At 38.8% G+C, this 13,692-nt stretch overlaps 1 protein-coding gene across 2 annotated transcripts in view; it reads left to right on the top strand.

Annotated features, from left to right (window-relative positions):
- Nucleotides 1–13,692, top strand: part of SLC38A4 (solute carrier family 38 member 4) — a 69,910-nt gene that overhangs the window by 45,329 nt on the left and 10,889 nt on the right. For both annotated transcript variants that reach the window (XM_027035964.2, XM_027035963.2), the window contains exons 5-13: nt 1,856–1,929; nt 2,553–2,645; nt 7,350–7,431; nt 7,522–7,604; nt 7,705–7,763; nt 8,616–8,891; nt 9,004–9,083; nt 10,428–10,528; nt 12,270–12,394. In XM_027035964.2, the coding sequence (XP_026891765.1) occupies nt 1,856–1,929; nt 2,553–2,645; nt 7,350–7,431; nt 7,522–7,604; nt 7,705–7,763; nt 8,616–8,891; nt 9,004–9,083; nt 10,428–10,528; nt 12,270–12,394 (973 nt within the window). The remainder of the gene's footprint in view (nt 1–1,855; nt 1,930–2,552; nt 2,646–7,349; nt 7,432–7,521; nt 7,605–7,704; nt 7,764–8,615; nt 8,892–9,003; nt 9,084–10,427; nt 10,529–12,269; nt 12,395–13,692) is intronic.

Genomic DNA, 13,692 nt, shown 5'->3' with positions numbered 1-13,692 from the left:
AATATTTATATTGTGTTAGTGCTTTGGCCTGTTTTAGGTATAACATTTTTTAGCTGAATGGATTTTTAGGTCAACCACTCTTTATGTCATGTTTGAAATAAAGGGTTTTTTTTTTAATTCTCTGAATCTTAATGGCTTAGAGATGTGTTCGTATACATAGCCGTATATTTCTGTAATGTACGCTATCTCTAAGACTGCCTTCTCCTTAGTAATTACACATGCCATTACAATCAGAAGTTATCATCGCTTACTGATGAGCAGAAATAAGAAACTCTTCCCCCGATCTTAGGGCCCCAAGATTATTTTCAAGGAAGAAGAATATTCCACTTTTAAAACCGACAGCCTCGGGGCGCCTGGGTGGCGCAGTCGGTTAAGCGTCCGACTTCAGCTCAGGTCACGATCTCGCGGTCCGCGAGTTCGAGCTCCGCGTAGGGCTCTGGGCTGATGGCTCAGAGCCTGGAGCCTGCTTCCGATTCTGTGTCTCCCTCTCTCTCTGCCCCTCCCCTGTTCATGCTCTGTCTCTCTCTGTCTCAAAAATAAATAAAACGTTAAAAAAAAATTTAAAAATAAAATAAAATAAAATAAAACCAACAGCCTCATTTCAGGCCTAAACAACATTTAACAGATTAAGATGTCCAGAGCAATTAAACTGTTATACATGATGGGGTATGTTCTGTGTATCCAAGTGGCACAGACTGAATGCAGCCGTCTCCCTTAATTCTCAACAAGTGACACAGGATTTCATTGGTTTTACTTTTAGTATTTTTGGCCAAAGCAAGTATATGTCTAGAATACAGGGAATGCTCATTATTTTTCCAGGAACAAAATTATGCCATCTGAATCGCATCTTTAAAAACAGGGAAGTTCACAGGGCATATGGAAAATTTTACGAATAAGTCATTGATTACAGTTCCGGTAAACAGACTTTGTGGAAAGCAAGAGCACAATATAGCTAGTTAGAAACACTTGAAACTCGTGGCCCAAATGTACATTTGCAAAGTTGACTTCATCAGGAATTACCAAAGAATTAGATCAATTGTGGCAAAATGTTTATTGTTGTGTAAAATAAAGAATAAGGGTTTTTTGTTGTTGTTGTTGTTTTGTTCTTTAGGTTTTAGGTAAAGGTTAGTATTGTTCCTTTATTTATTATATAGGTGCTTCTATCCATGCTCTTATTTCTGCTTTCCAAATCTTGTTTTTGGAGAAACACTGATCACTGTATAAGAATCCCTATGTGCCTGTGGACACGTGGAGGAGGCTGAACCAGAAAGAATTCTTTCTGAACACATATAAAGGCATTTTCCTGCACCCTATACTTCCTTCTCTTTTTTTTCTATTTTACAGGCAATTGCCTGAGCTGTGGCTCACAAGTATCTTGCCATCTAACATGCAGGATCAGTGGTGGAGTTTAGACTCTGCATGCTTTGGTGACTGCATTTCTAGATTTTACATTAAAATATAGCCAGGCCGTCAAATAGCCCTTAAATTATAAATGTGGCTGAGACTATCACACACACCTGATGTACATATACCCATATGCTGAGTAAGTAGGCATAGTGTTTGCTAATTTTGCTGTACATTCAGCATCTAAGTTATAAACCAGATTCCACTAGTGGAAAGGTTAGGAACTTCTGGTGGTACGTTTTAGCACATAAAATATAGCAAATTCCCGTTGTGTGACAGGAAAGGGTATGTGTAGAGTTCTGAAAAGAATTTCTCAGCTTCCCCCTAATCCATATACTTTTGGAAGGTTAATGACTGAAAGGGCCCATGTGATAATTTATTATAATATCTAACATGAGTTGTGTCTTCTTTATTATAGACATTTATTTTCTACTCTCTATTCCCTTCCTAGAATCATGCTGCTTGCGGTAGCAATATTATCCCTGTACTCAGTTCACCTTTTATTAAAGACCGCCAAGGAAGGAGGTATGCTACCCCTTAAGTCCAAGACGTCCTATTTTGATTCTTGTTAAAGGTGTTTCAGTTGATAGCTCTAGAACTGGAGGATGATTTTAGTTAATTTCACATTGCATTTTCTCTGACCCCAATGACACGGCCTCTCAATGTTTTTAGTAATTTGGGCAGCTCAGGGAAGTGAAAGGCAACTGGCTCAGGTTTAAGCCAAATAGAGAAAAGGAGCCTTGATGGATGACAGAAATAACAGTTCTGACGTGCTGCACAGAGCTAAGATGAATGAAGCCATTGCTTCTTGTCTGGAGAACATGTAACATATTTGGCATTGGCTTTTGAGATTGCATCTTTTGGGTTTATAATTTCTGTGTGGTGTTTATGTACACATTTGAGACTCCAGTGTGCAATTATAGAAATATTTTAGTCATTAAAACAATCCTTTTAGGGGCGCCTGGGTGGCTCAGTCGGTTAAGCGTCTGACTCTTGATTTCAGCTCAGGTCATGGTCTCACGATTCATGAGATCGAGCCCTGTGCATGGAACCTGCTTAATATTCTCTCTCTCTCCTTCTGCCCCTCTTCCTCTCTCTCTCAAACAAACAAACAATCCTTTTAAAAAGTGTTTTATTTTTTATTATAGGGTCTTTAATTTATGAAAAACTAGGGGAAAAGGCATTTGGATGGCCTGGGAAAATCGGAGCTTTTGTTTCCATTACAATGCAGAACATTGGAGGTAAGGGCATATAGCTTTCCCTACCACTTACACTTTCGAGAGAATGTTCAATAAATAAGAAAACTCTTACAGCAATGAACAAGCACCTTAAATACAGAAAAACAGCTGCTTTACATTCAGAAATTTAAAAGACAAGAAGATTGTTAAGTAGATTTACTGTTCCTTAATCAAAAATAACAATATCTAAGAAAATATTATATAAGATCCCACCAAATGTATTCTAGAAGTATAGAACAAAACCTCTTGATATCAAATGCTATCATGGCCTTAATTTTACTTAAGAAAAATTAAAGCATTAGTGCTTATTTCATTGTTGGAACAGTTGAGGTTTCCTACGTATGATGGGGTTTATTTCGTCAAACTGAAAATTAAGTATCTGAGGGGTATATCCAAGTATGGGGTATCCTTCAGATAACCTGTACAGAACTAGCCCATTGGAGTGTGTCCCAAGAAACTGTGCCAAAGCAGAAATTCGGCTAGACATCAGAAGCATTATGGTAAAACCACAAATCCTTGGTTCTACAGATTCTTATAATTCCTACTAAATTATCATTTCCAGAGCCTAGAAATACGCATTCGTAATCGTGTTCCAGGTGATATGTTTGCCCACCAGCTTCACTGGTCCCGTGGAGTCTGTGACCCCCAGAAGGCATCCAGACCCATTTTCCTATGTCCTACTGTCTGTGTCCTCTTGCTTGGCCTGGAAGCTAGCATCACGCAGCAGCACTTCTTTCCTTGCCCCTCCTGTCCCCAAACCCGCCATTCTACTCTTTTCTTTCTTCTCTCAATGAATACCAGCAACACCCAGTTTCTGACGCCAGGAATCTTACCTATCATCCTAAACTTCTCCCTCTCTCCCTAACCCTGAATGTCCAAATACCACCTCCTGTCCAGTCTATTATCTTACCTGCCTTGTGAAGCTCTCCTCTCTTTCTAGTCTCTCCCCCATGGTTCAGGTGATCGTTGTTTCTGCTCAGATTCTTGAGTTAGCCTTCTAACCGGGCTTCCTGCCTTGAGTTTCTCCTGCTCTGATCTCCAGATCATGTGTTGCTTCTCACACACATAAAATTCTTTAGCATGCCCTCATTATTTTCAGGGTAGAGTTTAAACTCCTTGGTCTGACATAGAAGGGTCTTCGTCTGCCTATTTTTCTGATACCTTTCCTATCACCCCCATATCTACCTAGCTACCTAGCTTCTCTATGTCCTGTCATACCATAACAAACCATATTCAGTTCCCCTTTCGTAGCCTGCCACCCTAACACACACACACACACACACACACACACACACACACTCGTTCTGTTTGCTCCCATGACTTCTCCAGATTATTAGGTACTAGTTCCCCTGGGCTCCCTTGCGCCCCCATTTATATATATCTGATATGTTATTGTTTTTAAAAAATATTTTAAAACCATTGAGTAGAGAATAGACTTTTAGAGTCTGATGCACCCAAATGTGAGTCTGTTTCTGCCACTGTGACTTTACTCCAGTGAGTCTAATTTGTCCATCTATGAGAATGGGAGTATTATTCCATCTCACAAGGTCATTTTGAGGATGAAATCAGACAACATATGGCACATAATGAGGGTTCGGTACATCCTTTCCTCCCCAGTTCTCAGATTCAATGTCACTGGAGCCCTCCTGATTTTTTTTTAAATGGGCATAATTATAAGACAAATACATACTAACTGTGAAAAACTGGAACATGACATAAATACATACATTATAAAGAGATGTTTATATAAGTCACCCTTAGAAATAACTACTTCAGTAATTTCTCTATGCAAAATTTAATAAGTATATTGTTACTGTTAAAATGGATCATCTTATAACACGGATTTGCAGCTTCCTTTTTTCTTTACCTGACAATATGCCTTGAATGTATTTGCATATTCTTTTTAATGGCTTTGAATTTTCCATTGTACAAATGTACCATAATTGGTTTGCTGAATCCCTTATTGACATTGTAATAGTGAAAAACTGGAAACCATACAAACAATTGCTACAATAAATGTGTACAGCAATCTTGCAAGGAGGTAACCCTTCTTAATAAAATCACTGGAGGGGCGCCTGGGTCGCTTAGTTGGTTAAGCCTGAGTTCAAGCTCCTTATCGGGCTCTGTGCTGACACCTTGGAGCCTGGAGCCTGCTTCAGATTCTGTGTCTCCCTATCTGTCCCTCCCCTGCTTGCACTCTGTCTCTCTCTCAAAAATAAACATTAAAATGTTTTTTTCATTAAAAGAAAAATAATAAAGTCACTGGAGTTATCTAGGATTTCCCAAATTCAGCAATTCCTTTAGTAACCTTTATCCAATTCTAACTGCTCCTGCTAAAGGACAGTCGGTAAGCAGATGAATAAAATCCAGGCATACCTTCGTGATTTGTATTTATTTCTTTTCATATTTGTATATATTAAGATCACAGCTCCGGGTAGAATTTGGCAGGAATTCCAGGATTGTTTCATTCATTTTACTGGGTTTGGGCCACAAGCATAGAAGCTCCCCATCCCCACCAAATAGACTGCTTTACATTTGGTTCAAATTTTTAGCCTTTTCAAGACTTAAAACATCAAGCATTTCATAGTATCACCTCATAGCTGATCTAATTTATTTGTTTGAATAACTGAAATACCCTGACACATATCTGGCCCTAAACCCCAAGGGCTGGGGGACAACCACAACATCTGTGGCTCAAAGTGTAGCTACTAAGTAATGGAATAAACTATAAAATGGTCTCTCAAGATGCACACACATGAAGGAAGTATGGCTTTAAGGCGCTAACACAAAATTTCATATACCATTCCTGAAAATGCTCTCACTTTGGTTACTCTGTGTGATTAGTAGTTATTTTAGCCTAAGGGAAATCACTTGTATTTCTGTATTTAGCAATTCCACATTTAGAACATTTAACTTTCTCAATCCCCTGAAAAATTAACATTTACCACAGATGTTTCAACATTAGCAGAATAATGTTGACATTACCCAGACAGGTCTGGATCATTCTAAATTTTCGAAGACCAAACACATTAACAGTGGTGACATCACTGAAAGTCAGCAATTAATAGCTCTAAAATTGAATGGTACCTCACTGAGCCAGTTAATCAGAAATATCTCCTCTGTTTACGCACCATAAGATTTAGCTTTAGCCAAGGTCTTTGTAAAGATTAACCAAATAATATTTACAGAAGACACATCAGGTATTGTAAAAATCATTTCACTTCACAATAGAGGAGAAACACTGGCCTGGGGATCGGGGATCTTCTATTTTGGATGTGGTCTGTCGTTTTCAATCTGTGTGATCTTGGGTATGTCATCTAAGCTTTCAAACCTTTATGGCCTCAGCTGTGGAATGAAGATAACATACATCTTGCTGATTTACAAGGCTTTTCAGCTGATCAAATGGAGTGAAGTGCAGTACTAAACAACACAGGGAGTTATTATCACCATTATTACTTGTTTGAGGTTAAGTATTTTGAAACTACTAATAGCACAATTTGCAACCTAGAAATCTGCTTTACGTGTCTGTGAGCAAAACTTCACCAGAAGGATAGAGCACACACTTTTTTTTTTTTTTAGCAATGCAAAACCCGTCAGTTTTATTTTTAAGTTAATAAAATGTACTTTTATTTTTAAATGCTTTCAATGTTTATTTACTTTTGAAAGCGAGACAGAGTGTGAGCAGGGGAGGGGCAGAGATAGAGGCAGACACAGAATCTGAAGCAGGCTCCAGGCTCTGAGATGTCAGCACAGAGCTGGATGTGGGGCTCGAACCATGAACCATGAGATCATGACCTGAGCAGAAGCCAGATGCTTAACGGACTGAGCCACCCAGGTGCCCCAAAATGTATTTTATTTTTAATTTACTGGACCATGTGTCAAATTAGCATTCTACTTCACGGAGTGGATGGACTTAGAAAAGATGTTGCATAAATCCCTATAACTTTTGGCAAGATTATATGTTATGCATATGTATACATACATCTTTTTCCAGGGAGAGGGTTTATGGATTATATCAGATTTTCAGAACAGTACATGATCACACGTGGATCATTTGTCAAGATGCTCAAGAGCTTTTGCCACTTGGTATAATTTCTTATTTGGTCAAGAAGAGACTGGGATATAGAGAAGAGAAAATTCACTGACAAAAGTGGGAAAGCTATCATCTCTTTCATTCTTTTATCAATCCAGTCAGCCTCCAGTTTAGATAATTAGTGGTCTGAGGCTTTGGGTGCCCATCAGGGAGGTTACAGAGGACTAGACTAGCGCCCACCCGGGGAAGCCGGAGTGACATATAATCTACACAGCACCACCCTACAGTTCTGCCCTCTCTCCTCTGGCCGATGCCTGTTGTTGCCAGGCCCCTGCCCAAATGATGGACACAAAAACAGGCACACTTAGTACAGGCCATCATGACGTCTAACTGATGGAACAACTTTACTAAAAACCTCAGAGCTGGATTAAAAACAGAATCAGCATTGATACTGTCAGCAAAGGTCCATGTGCAAGAGCCAGAGGGCCAAATACCTATTTTTGAAAAGAACTCGAAAGCAGTACAAGATATACTGGGTGGCTTTTCTTTCTGTTCAGGGGATCAGATGCACATCTGACGGGAAGACTGAATGTCCCAAAGGCCAGGACTTCTCACAACTTGCCTGTGACTTTAGTGCTATGTGCACCACTAAGCTGTCACGTTTTCCATTTTAGCAATGTCAAGCTACCTCTTTATCATTAAATATGAGCTACCTGAAGTAATCAGAGCATTCATGGGACTTGAAGAAAATACTGGGTATGTCTTATGTTCTCTCTACAACATCCTTTGGCTGATTCTACTTGGTCTTTTCTGATCCTAATATTCTTGACGCTCTTTCCCTTGTAGAGAATGGTACCTCAATGGCAACTACCTCGTCATATTTGTGTCTGTTGGAATCATTCTTCCACTTTCTCTTCTTAAAAATTTAGGTAAAGTCACCTTTAGTTTTTATTTTCATTTCCTATTCCAATAGGTAAGTCAATTGTAGATACTGTATTCACCTTACAGAATTTCTCTGCTAACTTTTAGGTTACCTTGGTTACACCAGTGGATTTTCTCTTACCTGCATGGTGTTTTTTGTCAGTGTGGTAAGTGATTTATTGACATGATCCTTGTAGGTTGGTGAGCATGAGACACATAGTCCCTGAATTAGTGTCCTCATTTTTGTTCAAGCAATTCACTAGCATGAAATACTTCTTGCATCACAAGCCATTTTCTTATATTCTAATTTGGAATGAGAAAAGAACAGTCATGATTTTAAAAATAATTGAGTTAGAATGTCAAGGCCATTGCTAATAGTATGTTCTAAGCACACTGGATATATATTTGGACAAAAGGAACCCTTCAAGCAGTAACATGATAATGATCTAGTATTTAGAAAGGTGGAGGAAGACATGAAGAGTCCCAGAAATCAATGAGCTATAGAATTATTCATGTCTACATCAGTCAGCCATTTTCTCCTACACATTCCACCCATGAAAAGAGGGTAATCCCAGTGGAATTAAAGAAGAGATCTTTCTCCCCATTGCCCCCACTCCCTGCCAAAAAGGGAAACTTTTGTAATATCCTGGATGCCAAAATGTATACAGCATTTCCCCAAAAAAGGCAAAAGAAGATGGGAAATTTTTTGATAATCCATATTAATTTGAAGAAATAAAAGATATGAAATGTAGCAAGGAAATGATCATCTTTATCACAGAAGAATATGGATGATTCTTAGAAGAGATTCATGCAAAATACTGTCCTATTGATTCCCAGGGACAACCATCCTTCCAACTCTTTCCTTAGAGCAGAGGCTAGAGAGTCTCCATTGTCTATTAGCCTAAAGGACATCTTCAGCAGAGGCCCCTCACCACTACCCCATAAGCTATATAAATGGATTTTTGTTTCACTGTTCTCGTCAAAAAGCTGATTTTTTTTTTTTTAATGGCTGGGCCTAGGTGATTTACAAGAAATTCCAAATACCCTGCCCTCTGCCTGTTCTGGATCACAATGTTGGAAATCTGACATTCAACAATACACTTCCAGTGCACATGGTAATATTACCTAACAACTCTGAGATTAATGGCGTGAACTTCATGATGGATTACACCCACCAAAATCCTGCAGGGCTAGATGAGAACCAGGCCAAGGGCTCTCTTCATGGCAGTGGAGTAGAGTATGAAGCACACAGTGATGACAAGTGTCAACCCAAATACTTTGTGTTCAACTCCCGGGTAAGTGATGAGCCTACCAAAATGGCTGGGTCTTCATTTTATAAGCTGAGATGGCTTGGGATTGCCATCTGTGTTGAAAAGCTACACATACGTTGTTGTCTTTGTTTTTCAGACGGCCTACGCAATTCCCATCCTAGCATTTGCTTTTGTGTGCCACCCTGAGGTCCTTCCCATATACAGTGAACTTAAAGAGTAAGGCAGCCATCATTTTAACATTCTAACTTGTTTTGAAAATGTGCTCATATGTTCAGAGGTGCTTTATACAAAAGCATGGTTAATGGCTTTCTCTTCAGAGAAGGTTTGTGGTACATACCACTCATCAGTAATGTATTTTAACCAAAAAGGTATGAATTAGCCCCCTCCCTACACTACCGTATCTGCTTCCTTCTCTCCCATTTCTTCATCCTAATGGTCCACAAGAGGAATTTAGGTCAGGGGGAGGAAGAGCCAATGGCTAGAAGAATTTTGGCAGGAATGAGAAATTTGAATTTGAAATTTGCTAGGAATGATGTCACCTCAGCTATAAATGACCGCACCCATGAAGACCAAAAATTATGGCTAAGGTGACCTTGCAAAGCCATTGATGTCACTTGTGCTCTGTCTTTAACCCTTGTCTAGAAGACATTCACCACAGGGATGTGCCAAAACCTGGCCTTCATTGTCTTATCTGTACAATGGAGACAATGGCTAGACAATCTTGTTTCTTCTAGCTGAAATTCTAGGATTCGTTTGTAGTCTTTTCCCTTTGAGGCTGTTGACATCTACTTAGGTATGTAGTGTGTCTGAGCCCTCTAGCACTGCTTTCCCCTTTACCTTTAGAGAAAGGTGGCCTATAGTAATTCTCACTTTATTTAATCCGGATATCAGTAACCTCACTCTTTATTCTCAGTACATAGCAATATTTGCTTCACAAATTCTGATTTAACTTATAAAAAATTTGGGGAACACTTTCAATTATTTTCACTTTACTTGGAAAATCACATGCGGCATTTACTCTACACTTGACCTTAACCGAAGATCAAGAAGTGATAGCAGTTACTCCAGAAGCCCGGCAATTGACTTTAAGCAGCTGGGTGCCCTCCAGAATGGTTTCCAGGCACTTCTAGGCTCTCTTGTGGTCTGGACTCATGCAAGTTGTGCTTTGCTGATTCTAGTAGGTTTGTGTCCTCCCACATGAAATATGAATCCCATCTCACTATGAAGTATGAAAGCTTTCTACATTAGCAGACAGTTGGATCTTTGTGTTAATTACATTCTTGCGTACTCAGTAGACAAGTATATTTATCAACACAAAATAAACCAGTCTTCTTCTAGGAAAATAGTTGTCTCTAAGACTGACAAGAGTAGTAGTTAAGAAAAATGGAAACAAATCCCCCACAGCTCTCTAGGACAAGTTTAAAGAAGCTATGTTTCTGTATGAGATATGTGGTTTTATAATAGTACACAGGCATACATTCTTTCACTATTTTAGAAATTTTTTTACTAAAAAAATGATAATAAAAAAAAAACCACTGAGCTTTTTTTTTTTCATTTCAGTCGGTCCCGGAGGAAGATGCAAACAGTGTCAAATATTTCCATCACGGGAATGCTCATCATGTACCTGCTTGCTGCCCTCTTTGGTTACCTAACCTTCTATGGTAGGTCACTCTGTCAAAGTCATTCTCTTTGTGCAAATCCTAGTTGGACTGATCATTAACCCGGGTAGGTATAATTCTTTTAATTACCCTCTATAAGCAGCATGATCTATAGTCCATGTAGTCAACTAACATGCTATTTTAGCCTTGTCACTTGACCTAAGAAAATGGGACCTGAACCAGTCTAGCTAACAAGTTACAACAATTTGTGAATTCATACATGTTTGAATGAACAGCCCTCAAATCTACATTATTTTCCTTACGGGATAGATTATATTTCCTTGACTTTGACTTCTTAGGCCATCTCATGCTAGAAGCAATCACAGTGAATCCAATCGTATGTTGCAAAGCTTTCTTGGTGGAATAACTAACTACTAAGCAAATGGTAGGGAAAGTGCAAAGTCCTTGAGTTGGAACCTGCTTCTTGTTTACCAGTCAAGTGGGATCTGGGGGCTTGGAGCATTAGGTAAATTTTCTGGCTTATCCCATTCTATTCTGTTATAGTGAACAGTTTCCTGAGAAAAGACGACATGACAGAGTTCCACTCAATCTGGGAGTGCACTACCAAAACAAAAAAAGTTACTATGGACACATTGGATTATGCCTAAAACAATTTCTCTTTGGCATCTTAATGGACACAAAAGTAGGATTGTTATTGCACTCCACTGAAGCATAGCCTAATAGACAAATTTCAGGGACTTAAACATTGACCTGTTATCACTAATCAGTGTAATCAACATAAATAAACCTTTTGTTTAAACTTATCTTTTTAGTTGTTTTTTTCTTCTGATTCACTAAATTAAATTGATTACTAGACAAATTGTGGAGGAAAAGACTGGGGAGGGAGCACCATTTACTTGGGTTTTTTTTCTATTTGACTAATAGTTGGCTATTAACCAAGCATTCACTTTAGATTGGGCATTAACTGCTTGTTGGTTGTGAATTAATAAAAGTTAGATCAATACCACTGAAGGTATTTTTACCCCATTTTAGCTGATTTGGAGGGGCGTAGGGAGAAAAATCCAACTACATCTGATTCTATAAGCATCTCCACGTCATTTGTGTCTGGAATTCTGAGTGAATAAGCTTTCCAGGAGCATGGCATCTTAATCTTAGATCAGTATTCATTGGGAGACCCGGTTAAGATCATGCTAATTCATCCTTGAATGTTACTTATACTGATTCTAATGAATTTCATAAGATAAGCTTGAAAAATCCCCGGAAGTATCTGTATTGGTATGATGATAGAGTCATAATTATTGAACTTGAAAAAATATTAAAAATCATTTGTCATAAGGTTTCCATACTAGATTCAGAGAAGCTGCATCAAGGCTCACTTAGCAGGTGGGAATAGAGAGGGGAGTGGGCAGGATGTAAGGGACAGGCTGGTGGGGACTTGGACCTTTCATCCCCTTCAACCAGAGCACCTCAGCTTCCCGTCTCTTGTGAGGCTTCTGTACAAACTGAGATAGACTTATCACGAAGCAAATGAGCCAGAAAGGCATCTTCACAATTTTATTCTGGCTTCTTTAACTTCATAAGCTTCACTGGCCCCCTTGTCCATTTGAAGAAAGATCAACACAACTAATAAATAAGCTCAAAGATAGGATAAAAACAGGTGTCTAGATTCCCAGACCTGGCTGTTTTTTTCCGTTGTACTGTGTTCCCTTTGTAAAATGTTGCTTTTGGTAATCAATACTGACTTGGAAACACCAAACTGGACCCATTCTCTTCTTCTTTGTAGGAGAAGTTGAAGACGAATTACTTCATGCTTATAGCAAAGTATATACATTTGACACCCCTCTCCTCATGGTACGCCTGGCAGTCCTTGTGGCAGTGACACTAACTGTGCCCATTGTCCTGTTCCCAGTAAGTACCTGAAGCTTTGATGGAAGAATCCTGCTTAATCTCCTAGCTTAGATATGTTCCAATTTGACATGGATTTAATTATGTGAGTTTGCATTTGTAATGCCTGAAGACGTTATTTTCACACAGCATTTTGGAGCCATTTAAGATGGACAATTTAATACGTAGATTCAACAAATATTTTTTGATGTTAAACACCTTTTAAAAAGTCTTTATTTGGGGGGGAGAGAGAGAGAGGAGAGAGAGAGAGAGAGAGAGAATCCCAAGCAGATTCCATGCTACCAGCACAGAGCCCAATGCGGGGCTCGATCTCATGAACCATGACATTGTGACCTGAGCCAATATCAAAGGTCGGATGCTTAACTGACTGAGGCACCCAGGCGCCTCAAATGTTAAACACTTTGAAAATATAGGAGGAAAAATATAATCACAAAATTTCTATTTATTTTCCAACTTTATTGAGGTCAAAGTTTTTTGTTAAACTTCAATTCAAGAAGAAGATCTTGGGTTTCTATCTTGTGGATTAGTAGAAATGAGTAGGAGTTCATAGAACTTCTGGAACTTAAAAGGCAAAAACTACATTACTTTTCAATTTGTTGCATTTTCACCAGTTCTGAAGGTATTTAAATTTCCCCTACAGTTTTGTTGCAGTCACATTCAAATGTTGCCTTATTTAATCTGATTCCTTGAAGACCAATGAGAAGGGGAATTTTATTAAGTAAATTACTTACTAGAACTAAATCTCTTGAAAAATAGCTATATTTTCCACTGTATATCTTTTCTACTATCCCTAACACTGATACATGCCCTCGACTAGACTCATACTGGGATCACCCTTTCTTGGCATTTGCCTTTGGCATCACTTGTCCTGGGATCACAGAGCAGGGCTGGTTGAAGAGATTTGGGCTGCGTGAGTTAAAACCACCACCTATGGACAAACACAGGTCTGCATTCTCCTGCCAACTCTTCTCGTTTCATAAATACTCAATTTACTCATTCATTAAGGGGAGAAAATAAGCGACCTAGTAACCAGCACCATCCTGTACAGAATGTTCCATACAGGGCCCAGCATATAAGGACTACTCATATAATGACACTGTGGTCACTTTAAATGCAGCTTGTGTGCTGAAATATTTTTTAACACATTCCTTTTTCATGAGTGCATGAAATCAGATCCTTATTACTAGGAGGGCTAACATTTTACTCCTAAATAATATCTTGCCTCACATATGTCTGAAAGTATTTCAAATGACATGCATACAGCTTTAGCCTAAAATCAGCTCCATCATGGGTACCAGGCA

Source organism: Acinonyx jubatus, chromosome B4, assembly GCF_027475565.1.
Source record: "Acinonyx jubatus isolate Ajub_Pintada_27869175 chromosome B4, VMU_Ajub_asm_v1.0, whole genome shotgun sequence".
Taxonomy (NCBI): Eukaryota; Metazoa; Chordata; class Mammalia; order Carnivora; family Felidae; genus Acinonyx; species Acinonyx jubatus.
This window is presented reverse-complemented; position numbering and strand designations above follow the sequence as displayed.